This window comes from Sciurus vulgaris, assembly GCF_902686455.1.
Source record: "Sciurus vulgaris genome assembly, chromosome: 17".
NCBI lineage: Eukaryota > Metazoa > Chordata > Mammalia > Rodentia > Sciuridae > Sciurus > Sciurus vulgaris.
In genome coordinates this window covers 61,014,319-61,027,484 of record NC_136478.1, presented here as the reverse complement: position 1 = coordinate 61,027,484, position 13,166 = coordinate 61,014,319, and the positions used below count along the sequence as shown (strand labels likewise).

Here is a 13,166-nt window from a genome sequence, read left to right as displayed (position 1 = left end):
CTCCCCGCTTCTAAGTGAGCCTCGGGTTAGACTGCTGCCTCCCTTCCCCTCTCAAAGTGTTTTGGTTTGTGTTCTAACAAAGTAAGGCCATTTTACCAAAATGCAAGGGATTTATTTGAGGTTTGAGTGAAAAATAATCTTGTGGGAGGTGGTAGGCCAACAGATGAGGCAAAGAAAGGAAGTATGTGTGGGGCAGGAAGCCCCAGGTCCCTCAGGGGTGCTGGTGGCAGTGGCCAGGCAGACACCTGGGTCCCCAAGGGAATGAGAAGGGCTCAAGAGAAACGAATATTTACAAGCCACAGGAAAGTGTCCAGGGCACCTGAAGGGGGTCGGGGTAGGGCCTAGCGGTATCGAGCCAGCTGGTTGTAGTAGACGTAGTCCAGGTTTCTGCACAGGAATATCGAGAGCGTCATGAAGCCGAGCTATGGAGAAAGAAGACGCGATCAGAAATGTCGAAGGGCTTCCAGCAACAGGGGTGTGACTTTGGCCCTGAAAGCAGAAAAGTCAGGGGGTGGGGTCAGGGCAAGAAAATAAGGCGCCTAAGCTGCTAAGTGTGTGTGTGTGTGTGTTGGGGGTAGGTAGAAAATGGGTGGGGCCAGAGGAAGAAGTGGGGTAAGTTGAGAGCCTGGAGGTCCTATTGCAACAGGTGGGGAGGCGGTGGGGTTGAGCCGGAGAAGGAGTCAGGTCGGAAGCAAGCCTAGGGTCCTTTATTCTGGAGGCTTATCTGTTTCCCCCTCCACTTCGGCTTCTACGTCCGCCTCAGCCTCCATCTCTGCGCTAGAGCTCCCGGTATCGGGCTGCTCCTCGTCTTGATCCGAAAGCCGCCAGGGCCCCAGGGCCATGGGAAGCTTGCCCTGCGGGACCTTCTCCCCCCAGTTGGGGCAGGCACCTGCCATGCCCCATCCACCCCAGGGAGCACCGGTACGCCCGCTGCTGGTGAGCACGCCACAGCGACCGCCACCACTGTCGGCGCTAAGGCAGGGCGGAGAGCTTGAATCACCACTGCCGGGGATTTGCGACTCGGGTTCCGGGTGGAGTGCTTTGCGCTGCAACTGTAAGCTCAGCACCATCACACTCACCTGCGAAGAAAGGGGAGGAATATTGTGGCCAGTAACAGGCGGCTTTCCTGCGTACGGCCAATCAGCGCTCGTCGAAGCTAGGTCTCCGCCCCTTCCCATCCATCCAGACAGGCGGGAGAGCCCGGAGGGGGCGGGACTCCAAGACGCAAGCGTCTTTCCCAGGTTACCGGAGGACTAGGGGTTAAGGACCGGGCTGTCTATGGACTAGGGCCAATCGCCAGCGTGAGCGGCGCCAAATCACCTCGAGTAGACCGACGCCCAGACAAATGCCCACTATGGAGATGAGGTTGTTGTGTAGCCACTTCTGGAGGCTCTGCGCGCAGCCCTGGACGTGTAGGGAAAGGTTAAAGGTAGCTTTCTAGGATTCGTCCTCAGGCCTACCCCCAGCATCCTTCACAGCCTAGCCCTCTCTTCTCAGACACCGACCCATTTTTCCAGTTATCTGGATTCTCTAGTCAGCTTGTGTGCACCCGCCTCACCTCTCCCAAATATCTGCCCGCCGTATTTGTCAGTTAAGGCCCCCGCCCTTTCCTCAGACTCCGCCCCTTTTAGGGGCTCCCGTCCCTCCTGTAGTACTGTTCCTTCGAGCCCCACCCTTCTCTCGGCCCCGCCCACCTTAGGCGACACCCCCCGCGCCCCTATGCCACGCCCTACCTGTTGTTCCGTCTGGTTATTTCTGCTCCAAACCCTTTCTTACCTCGCGGTAGATATGACCATTTGCAGGGACCACGCAGATGTCCATACTGTGCCTGGGTCGTGCCCGCGGTCCGAACCGACCGAGCTGGGGGAAGATAATCTTATCGAAGACTGAGGAGTCATTGGTCGCCGCCGAGGAGTTGTAGCAGGAGCAGGGCACCCGGTGCTCTTCCGACCCGTTGCCTCTTAGAATTAGGACCGGGAACCAGTCCTGCGGAGAGTGCCAGCCGCAGCAGCGCAGCTGAGAGAAAAATACCAGTCAGAAACCGGGACTGGCCTGATGCAAGTGTTGGGGATCTGGGTGATGGATATGAGGTCATGCCGGGGAGCAGGGGCCGAGTGGTTTGTGCAGGGCAAGGAAAGGTGAGCTGGGCTGGGACCGCGATGGAGCCAGGGCTAGGGCCAGGAAAGACACTTAAGAACACGGAGAGATGTGAGTTACCGGATGACTGGGGTAGAAGAGAAGCATCACGTTGTGAACCTGAGACTAGGTCGGAGATGCAAGACTATGTCACACATGGTTAGCTGGTGGGGCGCAGAGCTACATGTCTAGGGAGTGGAGTCTTTACGAGGGTTGGGTTCTTGTGGGAGTCAGAGGTAAAGGCAGGAACCTAGTCATGCTAAGCTGTTGGGGATGGGGTCCCCACCACGTGAGGGCAGGGGCAGAGTCTCGAGGCAGAGGGTGGAGCCACGCCAGAGTCGTGGTGCTGGGCTAAGATGAAGCCAGTTATATTATCATATGGGGGCGGGGGACCACATCCCGCACCGCTATCGGGAGAGGGGTAGAATGAGTGAGTAGGTTTTCATTGGAGTCCTGGAGCTGGAGGCTGGGGCCAGTAGGGGCGGAGTCTCCTTGATACGTAGGACTGAACTCAGTCACATTAGAATACTGGAGCTGGAGAAGGGGTACACGTCCAGGTTGGGTAGGGGCTCATGTACCTGGAACTGCACATAGTCCCAGCTCTCCTCAGCGGCTGTCTCCTCTGGATCGGCGCGGTAGTTTTGGATGGCTTCTAGCACGATGTCCTGCACCCTTCGCTCCAGCTGAGAGTTTGTGGGTGAGGCTGGGTCCTATCAGCCCCATCCCGCTCCAGCCCCTCCTAGGCTGTTCAGTGCCAACAGGTCCCTGGGCATATCTTTGCGGTGATTTCGGTTCCTCCCTGAATGGTTAGCTTGTTGCTCAGAATCTTTCTGCGTGTTTCTGTTGTCCTCCCACTATTTCTAGGGGTCATTAGTTATCTATAGAATTTTGCGGGGCTTCTGTTTCTCGGTTTCTCTCCCTCCCCACCCCTCTCCATTGGCAGGGGCTTGTTATGTTGCCCAGGCTGGTCTCGAACTCCTAGACTCCAGCGATTCTCCTGCCTTAGCCTCCCCAGTGGCTAAGTATCTGAGGCTGCTGACTGGCCACCGTGCAGGACTTTCCCTTTGGACCTCTGCATTTCTATCTCTCCGTATATGTCCTTGTGTCTTTGTGACTTTCTGTGTCTCTTTGTGTGTCTTTCTGTCAGCCTCTGTATCTGCATCTCTGTCCTTCTGTATCTCTGTATCCCTGTTTCTTTTCATCTTCTTTCCTGTTATTTCTTTGTCTATGTCAGCACCTGTCTGCCTCCACCCCGCCTCCATCCCTCCCGCAAACCCCATCAGCTACCCAATCAGCTGCCAGGGATGGGGTGTTATTGGCAGGAGCTCACCCGGAGCCGCTGAGTGGAGATGAGGATTCCCAGGGTGATCTGCGTGGCAAACAGGAGCAGCAGCATCCCAAAATACTAGTAGGTAGAAGGGAGAGGTCAGGCTGACCTTGCCCCCTGACCTTTTTAAATAAATACATTAATTTTGGGGGATACCAAGGATTGAACTAAGGGCACTCGACCACTGAGCTACATCCCCATCCCTATTTTGTATTTTATTTAGAGACAGGATCTCACTGAGTTGCTTAGGGTCTCACTAAGTTGCTGAGGCTGGCTTTGAACTTGAGATCCTCCTGCCTCAGCCTCCCCAGCCGTTGGAATTACAGGCATGTGCCAGTACACCCAGCTCCCCTGGTCTTTTTTGATAGGGGATTGGCGTGTTCTTGGGGATAGTCAGTGAACAGGGCACTCACCAGACCCAAAAGGCAGCGGAGCTCCTTGAGGGCCCCCACACAACCCAGGAGGGCAAGGCCCATGGTGAGGATTCCTGAGATGGCCAGGATCTTGGACCAGATCTGCAGGGTCACGAAGCTCAAACCTGGAAGAAGTGAGAGCCAGTGATGGTGGACAGACAGCGCCAGGCAACTCCATACCCGCCACCCCCAGGCAGCCACTCAAACCAGGAGCCACTCAAACCTGAAGTCTCTCCCTGTGCTCTGGACGTCCTTTTCTCTGAATCTGTTTGCTATTCTCTGGGACTGTCTTTGCCCTTCCCAAGTCTGTTTCTCTTCTGAGACTTTCTCCTACTGTCTCCCTGCCTGTGTTCCTCCCATCTGGATCTCTGTCCTTCTATTTGACTCTCATTTTCTCTTTTCCTCCTTCAGCACCTCCTCACCCCGATACTGTCAGCCCTATCACTTGTTCCATGACTTTGCCTCTGTCACTTAAACCTCCTCAAAGCCAAGGGAATAGTAATGTTTATTTCCTAGAGGTTATATTTTGTTGTTGTTTCTTTTTGTTTTGTGAGACAGGGTTTTGCTCTGTTGCCTGTCTGGCCTCAAACCCCTGGGCTCAAGTGATCCTCTTCCCTCGGCCTCCTGAATAGTTGTGTCACTACATCCAGCCACATGTAGCATATGTTGATCCCAGCCCTAATGCAGGGCAAACACTTATTAAATGTGAACTATTAGAATTTTGATGGTTACCCACTTCTTTTTTTCATTATGGCTATTAATATAGCATTTGCTGCTCTTCTGCTTCCTTGCTGTGTGACACCCAACAAGGAACTTCCCCTCTCTGAACCTCAAGAGAGGGGAAGGTTTATCGGAGGACCTGATAAGCATTGTCCAAGATCTGGAACAGGAAGAGCTTGAGAAATGAATATCATTCTCACTATTATTATGATTGGTGTGCACAACCCCATTTTCCAGAGGACGACAGCTCTGAGAAGCAGAGTAACAGTGGTGGGGCTGGCACCTGCCTGGGGAATCAGGCCCTCCAGGCCTCCTTAGGATGAGGGAGACCCCAGGAGGCTGCTTGGTGGCAGGCTGGGTCCAGGTCTGCTCCAGGAAGTCCCTCCCTGACTGCCCCAGTTCCCTCACCCACAAACGACACGAAGCTGGTCTTGTCAATAAGGATCCAGATACCAAAGCAGAAAATCAGGCTTCCTAGGACCTGGGGAAAGGAGATGGGAATGTGACAGTGGGCAGGGGAAATGAAGTCCACGGGCAGGTGGGGGGCAGGGGCTGCGTAGGGCAACTCACAAAGAAGAAGAGGTTGAAAACGAAGAGGAAGTACTTGATGAGGCTGAGGCAGCTCTTCTGGGCAGACATCTTCACCTAGAGTGTAGAGTAACTAGCTGGATGGACCAGGCAGAAGAGGTGTTGGCGGTGGGGAGACAGGCGGAGCGACAGAGGCCGAGAGGAGACAGAAAGAAAGGCCAAGAGGAGGAAGAACACAGAGAAAGAGGAAGTTCCAGTGGTGGAGGGGTGAAGGGGTGGGGCCCTACCCCATCCCTCTTCACAGGAGGTGACTCTCTGTCTCTCTCACCCGCCCCATCAGGATGCACACTTGTACCTGAGGGGCCTTGGAATTGGTGGGCACCAAGGACATAGTGGGTGGTCCCTCCCAGGTCTCCATGGCTCAGCCTGGGGGATCCACAGGGACTTCTAATCTACTGACACCTGTCTGGGCACCAGGAGCCCAGGGCTGTCTCTGGACAGCAACCGACCTCACAGACACTCTGACCTCATGGCTTGCTAAGCTTTCCCATCTCTGCATCTGCTCTGTCCCCCTTTCCCTGCTCTGGGTCTCCCCCCAACCCTTTCTAGGTCTCTAACCCTTTCTCCCTGGATCTCAGTCCCTCTCTGGTTGGCTGTCTTCTCTCCGAGCCTCTGTTCTCTTCTGTGTCTGTTCCCACACCTGTGTCTGGATTCTCCCTCCCTCTGGGTTTCTGGTCCCTCCTCTCTGGGATCCTTTCCTCCTTTCTCTATCTCTCACTTGTCTTTGCCCCTCTCTCAAAGGAATCTGCATCTCTTCCTGATCAGGGTGCCCCCACATGCTGGGGGGCAGGGGCTGGGCACCTGGGGGAAGTGAAAGTGCTGTGGGCCAGAGGTGGGGGGGTCCCTGGGAGTGCTGAGGGGGGCCAGGCGGTGCCAGCCCACTCAGCAGAAGCCGGAAGTGAGCCTCAGGCAATACTTCCTGCCTCTGCCAGTGGGGCCTGAAGGGAGGAGGTTACAGAGGAGCCAGGGTGCTGAAAGGCACCCAGCAGCCTCTGCAGTCTCCTCTAATGTCCCCAGAGGCTCCCCACCCTTATCAAGTCCCAAATCCCTCACAGATTTCCAACTCTGGAGGCTTCCCCACTACCTAGTCATCCACTGGACCCTGGGAAACAGGTCTCTGAAGACCCAGCTCCTTATATTCTTTGACTTGTTTTATTTTTGTGCCACTGGGCATTAAACTTAGGACCTCATACATGCTGGGCAGACACCCTATGCCTGATCTGCATCCCCAGCCCTCATCTTCCAATTTCTAAATCCTTCTGCTGAGCTCCACCCAACTGAGCCCTAGAAGTCCTTGGGACTGTCACCACATTCCACACAGAGCTCAAGAGCTCCCCCCAATTCTCCCCATCATCTGGCTTTGCCATCTGAGGCAGCCCCACCATGTACCCACTGTGCCAATCCCCCAATGCTACGCTCTTCTCCACCCCTCCACACCTGCCAGATCTTGCTGCTTAAGCACATCCCTCCTGTGACTTATCTCCACTTTCTTCTGAGTCATCAAATTCTCCGTATTATCCATCCCACCAGCACACAAATGTGTTGTTATTTCTCCTGTCTTTAAATTTTTCCCCTTGAGCCAGTCTCGGTGACACATGCTTGTAATCCCAGCAATTTGGGAGGCCAAGGCAGGAGGATCCCAAGTTCCAGGCCAGCCTCAGCAACTTGGTAATGCCTTGTCTCTAAATAAAACACAAAAAGGGCCGGGGATTGGATCAGTGGTTAAGCACCCCTGGGTTCAATCCCTGGTACAAAAAGAATTTTTTTTCCCCTTGACCTTACATCCTTCTACAGCTTTTTATCATTTCTTCCTCCTGTTGATTACAAAATGTATGAAGTTGTCTATGCCTGCTGCCTCTGCTTCTCCTCAGGTCTTTGAATCCAGCTGTCATTTGCACTCACTCACAAAAACTGCTTTTGTCAAAGTTACCAGTGATATCCACATGCTCAATTCTCAGTCCCCATCGGGCTTGATTTCACTGCCTCAGCAGTTGTGGTTCCACAGGGACCACATCTGCATCTCCTGGGAACGTGTTAGAAATGCACATTCTCAGTCCCCATGCCAGACCTGTAGTGGTGGTTTGAATGGTGGCCTCCAACAAAACAAACCAAAAAGAAAACAAACAAAAACCCTCCAAATCCTCTTCCTAACCCCTGGAACCCATGAATATGATCTTATTTGGAAAAAAAGTTCTTTGCAGATGTAATTTTGAGTTAAGGAGTTCAAGGTGTGATCAATTTGAATTATTTGAGTTGGCACTAAATCCAATGACAGGTGAGTGTCCTTATAAGAGACACAGAAGAGAGACACCCAGAAAAGTGAAACTTCCAGAGGACAAGGTCACATGAAGATGTAGGCAGAGATTGGAGGTGTGCAGAAATAAGTCAATAAACCCCCGAAGTCACCAGAAGCTGCAAGAGGCAAGGAAGGATTGTCCCCAAGACCCTTTCAAGGAAGTGGCCATGCTGACACCTTGCTTTTGGACTTCTGGCCGCCAGAATTCTGAGAGAATGAACTTGTGTTGTTTTAAGATACAAAGTTTGTGGTAATTTGTATAGGAAGTAAAGATACCAACTGAATCAGAAATTCCAGATGTGGGCCAGTCATATGTTTTCAGGTGGCTGATGTGCACTAAAGTTTGAGAATAGTGAATTCACATTATCCTTCCTTCCTTTATTGGCCTTCACCTTTGATATTTTTCCTCACTGGCTGCTTCTCTTCAATCTGCATTGAAACCTCTTTCTAATTTTAAAATTTGGAAAACCCCAGCCTTTTCTATCTATATCCACTTCCTAGGTGATATGCAGTGCCATGGTGCTTACCACACCCCATGTGGTATGAGTTCATCAATTTATATCCCTAGTTCCATGCTCTTCCCCAAATGTTAGGCCAGCAGTTCATTATCTTATTTTTATTCATCTGCTTTTTATTTCTATTACAAAATACTGAGGTTGAGAACTTTATAAGGAAAGAGGTAGGTTTTTTTTTTTTTTTTTTTTTTTTTTTTTTTTTTCTTTTGGTACTGGGGATTAAACTCAAGGGCACTCGACCACTGAGCCACATCCTCAGCCCTACTTTGTATTTTATTTAGGGACAGGGTCTCACTGAGTTGCTTAGCACCTTGTTTTTGCTGAGGCTGACTTTGAGCTCACCATCCTCCGTCTCAGCCTCCTGAGCCTCTTACAGGCGTGTGCCAACGTGCCCAGCTAAGAAAGAGGTTTACTGAGCTCACAGTTTGGGAGGCTGAAAGTCCAAGATTGGGTGACTCCACTGATCCAGCTTCTGGAGAAGAAGCTCCTGTGACTGCATCACATCGTGGCGAGCAGCATCAAGGTGGCAGGAGCTCACAGTTCACATGATGAGACAAGAAGCCAGAGCACAGGGAGTGGCCGGTCTTGCTCTTTATAACCACCCATTCTCACAAGAACTGACTCTCTCCACAAGACTGCATGAACCCCGTCTGAAGGCAGGACTGTGCACCCAGTAACCTAATCAGTGTACTAATTCTCAAATCTGAAAGATTCCATACTACTATATACCAGCAGTGCCACACTGGGGAACCAAGCTTTTAACACGTGAATCTTTGGCAGATGAACCACATCCAAGCCACGGCACTCCCCAGGGTCTTCCTTGGCGGTGTCATTAGCATTTCAAACTGAACGTGTCCCAAACCAAACTTTGGATCCCCTTCCACTCCATGTCCCAGTCTTCTCCATCTCAGCAATTGCAACTGCATCTTCCGGTTGTTCAGATTCAAAGTTTGGAGTCATTCTATTTTTTTTGTAGTTGTAGATGGACAATATGCCTTTATTTTATTTGTTTATTTTTATGTGGTGCTAAGGATCGAACCCAGTGCCTCACACATGCTAGGCGAGTGCACTGCCTCTGAGCTACAGCCCCAGCCCTTGGAGTCATTCTTGATTCCTCTCTTTCTCTCACCTCTCAAACTCAATCATCGTTAGTTATCTAATGCTCTGTGACAAATCATCCCAAGCAAGAAGCAGAGAGGAGTAACCACTACACTCAAGCTCCTCCTGACTCGCCTGGTTTTCATTAGGGCAGAATAGGTGTGAGTTCTCTGCAGACCTGGGAACAGGCCCAGCGACTGCAGCAAAAAGGATCCCAGGAGGAAACTCGGGAATAAGAATGGAGAAAATCGTGCTTTGGGAGGAAATTTCCAGAAATACCCAGGTACTGAAGAAGGGAAAAGAAAACCAGAAGTCGGGAAAGCTCTCAATTTGGTTAATTAAACCATGGAATAACCAGGAAATCTGGAGTTTCCCGCAAGAATGGGAATTTCTTGAACATGAAGTATACTTTGGAGTGAAGATACTCATGTAATATCAAGAGCAAGTTCCCAGGTATTAATCAGAGAGGAATAGAGAAGAGTTGGACAAAGTGTTCCCATATGCTGACAAGTTTGTAGGATCTGTACTGGACTCTTCATGAGGCCAACGAGAGACCAAGAAGTGAGCCACTGCCTTGTCCTTATGGAGAGTCTCTACTCAGGAACCTGGAATGCAGACAGAAGGACAATGACTTCTCAGATCCTCTCTGTAAAGATGCTGCTGCTGACCTTCTACCTCCTGAGTACCAGCCAGAGGACTGCGGTATCTCTGTTTTCTTTGAGGAGCTACTGTGGGTCCCTCCACCTGTGATCTTCATGGAGGAGCCTCAGGTACCTGGATGGGAATCCTGGAACATGAACCTTCCATGGATAATTCTGTAAAAACTTCCTGCCATTTCCCCAGGAGCCCCCATCCTGCAACAGAACAGTACAACTCTAACTGGTGATTCCTTCCTTTTTCCCATCTGATCGAATGAGAATAAAATATGAAATTAAATGAAAAACGATCACCCCAAGCTTATAGCTTAAGACAGTAAACAATTACCTCATACAGTTTCTGTGGGATCCAGGAGCAGCTTAGCTGAGTGGTTCCTACTCAGTGTTTTATGAAGGTACAGTCAAGATGTTGGCTAGGGCTGTAGTCCTCTGAAGGTCAACTGGGCTGGAGGATCCACTTCCGCATGGTTCACTTACGTGGTGCTGGCTGTTGGCAGGAAGCCTCAGTTCTTCCCCACATGGATCTTTCCATGGCCTGCTTGAGGGGACTTACGGGATGGTGACCAGCTTCCTTTAGAGAATGTAAGAGAATGAGCAAGGAAGAAGCAGAAATGCTTTTTATGGTTTAGTCTCAGAGGCCCCCACCATTACTTGTGTTTACTGGATGTCAGTCACTATATGCAGCCTACCCTGGAAGATTGGGGAATTAGGCTCTATCTCTCGGTATCAGGGAATTTTAAGGCTCCATGCAATCCATCGACAAATTGTATCAGCTCTGTTTTTGAAATAGATTCAGAATTTGATCACTTCTCACTGTCTCGGCTGCTATCCCGCGGATGTAGGCACCACCCACCTCTTGCCTGGACTGCTGAGATGGCCTCACTGGCTCCCTATTTCTATCAGTAGCCCATCCATACTGTTCTCTTCCCAGAAGCCAGAGGGATCCTTCTGTTAAATGTGAGTCCTTTCTTGACTCAGAACCCTCTAATAGCTTTTCATTTCACTTAAAAAAAAATCCCTACCTCTCATTCTTTGAAATTCTTATTTATGCATTTATGGATTTATGTTTGGTGGTACTGGGAATGGAATCCAGGGGTACTTTACCACTGAGTTATAACATCAGCCGTATTGTACCATGACCTACAAGGGCCTCTGGATGACACTGCCTCCTGCTACTTCTCTGACCCCACCTATTACCACTCTTTCCTTCAATCACTGGGATCTAGCCATTTCAGACTCCTTGCTGTTTCAAGGTTTTTGCTGTTGCTATTCCCTTGGTCTAGAATGTTCTTCCCCAGGCTATTTATATGATTCCCTTCCTCAGTGCCTTTGGGTCTCTGCTTAAATGTCATATCCTCCAAGAGGCACATTTTGACTACTCTGTCTAAAGTAGCTTCCTGACTTACCTCTTAATGTCACAATATTTTGATTTCTTTATTTTTTTCTTTTTTAACAGCACTCTCATTCTTTGAAATTTTTGTTTGTGTATTTACTACTTTTTTTTTTTTGGTGGTACTGGGGATTGGATCCAGGGGTGCCTTACAACTGAATTACAACACCAGCCCTTTGGATTTTTTATTTTGAGACAGGGTCTCACTAAGTTGCTGAGGTTGGCCTTGAATTTGTGATCCTCCTGTCTCAGCCTCCTGAATTGCTGGGATTACAGGCATGTACCACTATGCCCAACTATTTACTACCTTTTTTGCAGAATGTAAAATCATTTTCATAAATGTATCCCAGGGGTCTAGAACAATGTGGGGCACATCACTCAGTAAGTGTTGACCGACAGGTACTTTTCCTGGTGCCTTGAACTCACAGCTTTCTTTTTGTCTCAGGGCCTTTGCCTCACTTTTCACCTATTAAATCATCCTTCAAGCTTTACATCCAATGTTGCTTTCTCAGAGAAATCCTTCCTCTAATTAGGTGTATAGCCTGTTTTTTTTTTTTAATGTCACAGTACTTAACAATTTATAATCATGTAATTATTTGTGATTAGTCAAATATGTTTGCCTATTCTGTGAAGCAAAAAATGAAGGCAGCAGTTGAGTCTGTCTTTATTTCCACATTATTCCCAGTGCCTGGTATTTAGTACCTCCTTGGTAAATATGCCGAAGGATGGAATGAGTCCCCCTGACCAATTCTTATAGAACCCAGAAATTTTCATTTACCTCTCTTTGTTCAATAATATTTTATTTTATTTTAAAAAATTTTAAGTTGTCAATGGACCTTTATTTTATTTATTTATATGCTGTGCTGAGAATCAAACCTGGTACCTCCCACATGCCAGGCAAGTGCTCTACCACTGAGCTACAACTCCAGCCCAATGCTTACTAATAATATTTAAGCCTGTTATTCTCAAAATGTGACCACAGTCTGATTTTCATATTACTACTGGTATGATATTTTTCTTTTCACTCTCATTCTTTTTTTAGTGCTGGGGATCAAACTTGGGGACTCATGCATGCCAGGCAAGCTGTCTATCACTGAGCTACATGCTCAGCCCCTTCACTCTCATTTTGCTTTTGAATTGATAGTGATATTTTCTAGAAGTTATGGGAACGTGAATAACTTCTTTTGACAGATTCAGTGCAGAAGCAGATATGAGAATCCAAATGTCTCTATTAAGCCAGCCTTTAAATGGTTTCGCGGAAATTTAAAACAATGCTATTTGTTTCACTAAATTTACTTTTGGTGTAACAATTATAACTATTTTTCACAGAAGTGTTATTTATGCTGACACATAATAGTATTTTTATTGTTCCCCTTCCCATACTGGGGACTGAATCCAGGGTCACTTTACCACTGAGCTACACCCCCAGTCTGTTTTTTATGTTTTTATTTTGAGACAGGGTTTCACTAACTTGCTCAGGCTAGCCTTGAACTTGAGAACTTTGTGCCTCAGAACTTCCTCCCAAGTGACTGGGATTATAGGAGAGTGCCACTATGCCTGGCACATAATAGCATTTAGAAAAATATTTTGTTTTAGTTGCAGATGGACACAATACCTTTATTTTATTTTATTTTTTTATGTAATGCGGAGAATTGAACCCAGTACCTCACACATGCTAGCCAAGCGCTCTGCCACTAAGCCACAACCCCAGCCCCAAGAATTTTAAATAACAATCATTCTTAGAAATTTCTTATAGTGATAGATATAACTCACATTAACACACAACCTACATAAATAACGCATACACATTATATGGGTCCTTTCATTTTTAGGAGTGCAAAAGTCTTGAGACCAAAGAATTTGAGAATAGCTGACTGGAGTCAATCTTCGGTTTTTAATTTTTGTCTGCCACACCGGATTTCTGGAAAAAAAAAAATTTTTTTTTTTTTTTTTTTTTTTTTTTTTTGAGGCAAGGTGCATGTCTGCCTTGTTTAGGTGTATATCTAAGGTTTGTCTACTGGTAGGGG

General features: G+C 48.6%; 1 protein-coding gene across 2 annotated transcripts; it reads right to left on the bottom strand.

The window, feature by feature from the left end:
* Nucleotides 1-195: 195 nt before the first annotated feature.
* On the bottom strand, nucleotides 196-5,359 carry CD37 (CD37 molecule). Of its 2 annotated transcripts, none has more exons than XM_079117991.1 (8): nucleotides 5,167-5,353; nucleotides 5,005-5,077; nucleotides 3,877-4,001; nucleotides 3,467-3,541; nucleotides 2,715-2,819; nucleotides 1,777-2,016; nucleotides 1,321-1,404; nucleotides 196-422 (listed from the first exon to the last, which is right to left on the bottom strand). In XM_079117991.1, exons 1-8 carry the CDS (start codon nucleotides 5,233-5,235, stop codon nucleotides 342-344), a joined length of 852 nt encoding a protein of 283 aa, XP_078974117.1. In that variant the 5' UTR covers nucleotides 5,236-5,353; the 3' UTR covers nucleotides 196-341. The 2 variants fall into 2 exon arrangements, with proteins under 2 accessions (XP_078974117.1, XP_078974116.1); XM_079117990.1 differs by lacking the exon at nucleotides 196-422 and adding an exon at nucleotides 435-1,079 and having other exon boundaries at nucleotides 5,167-5,359.
* Nucleotides 5,360-13,166: the final 7,807 nt, after the last annotated feature.

Coding starts and splice junctions, on each gene's coding strand:
- CD37 (XM_079117990.1), bottom strand. CDS start 5,235: ATGTCTGCCCAGAAGAGCTGCCTCAGCCTCATCAAGTACTTCCTCTTC. Junction 4,002..5,004: donor CAGCTTCGTGTCGTTTGTGG/GTGAGGGAACTG, acceptor CACTTCTTCCAG/GTTTGAGCTTCGTGACCCTG. Junction 3,542..3,876: donor TCCGCTGCCTTTTGGGTCTG/GTGAGTGCCCTG, acceptor TCTACCTACTAG/TATTTTGGGATGCTGCTGCT.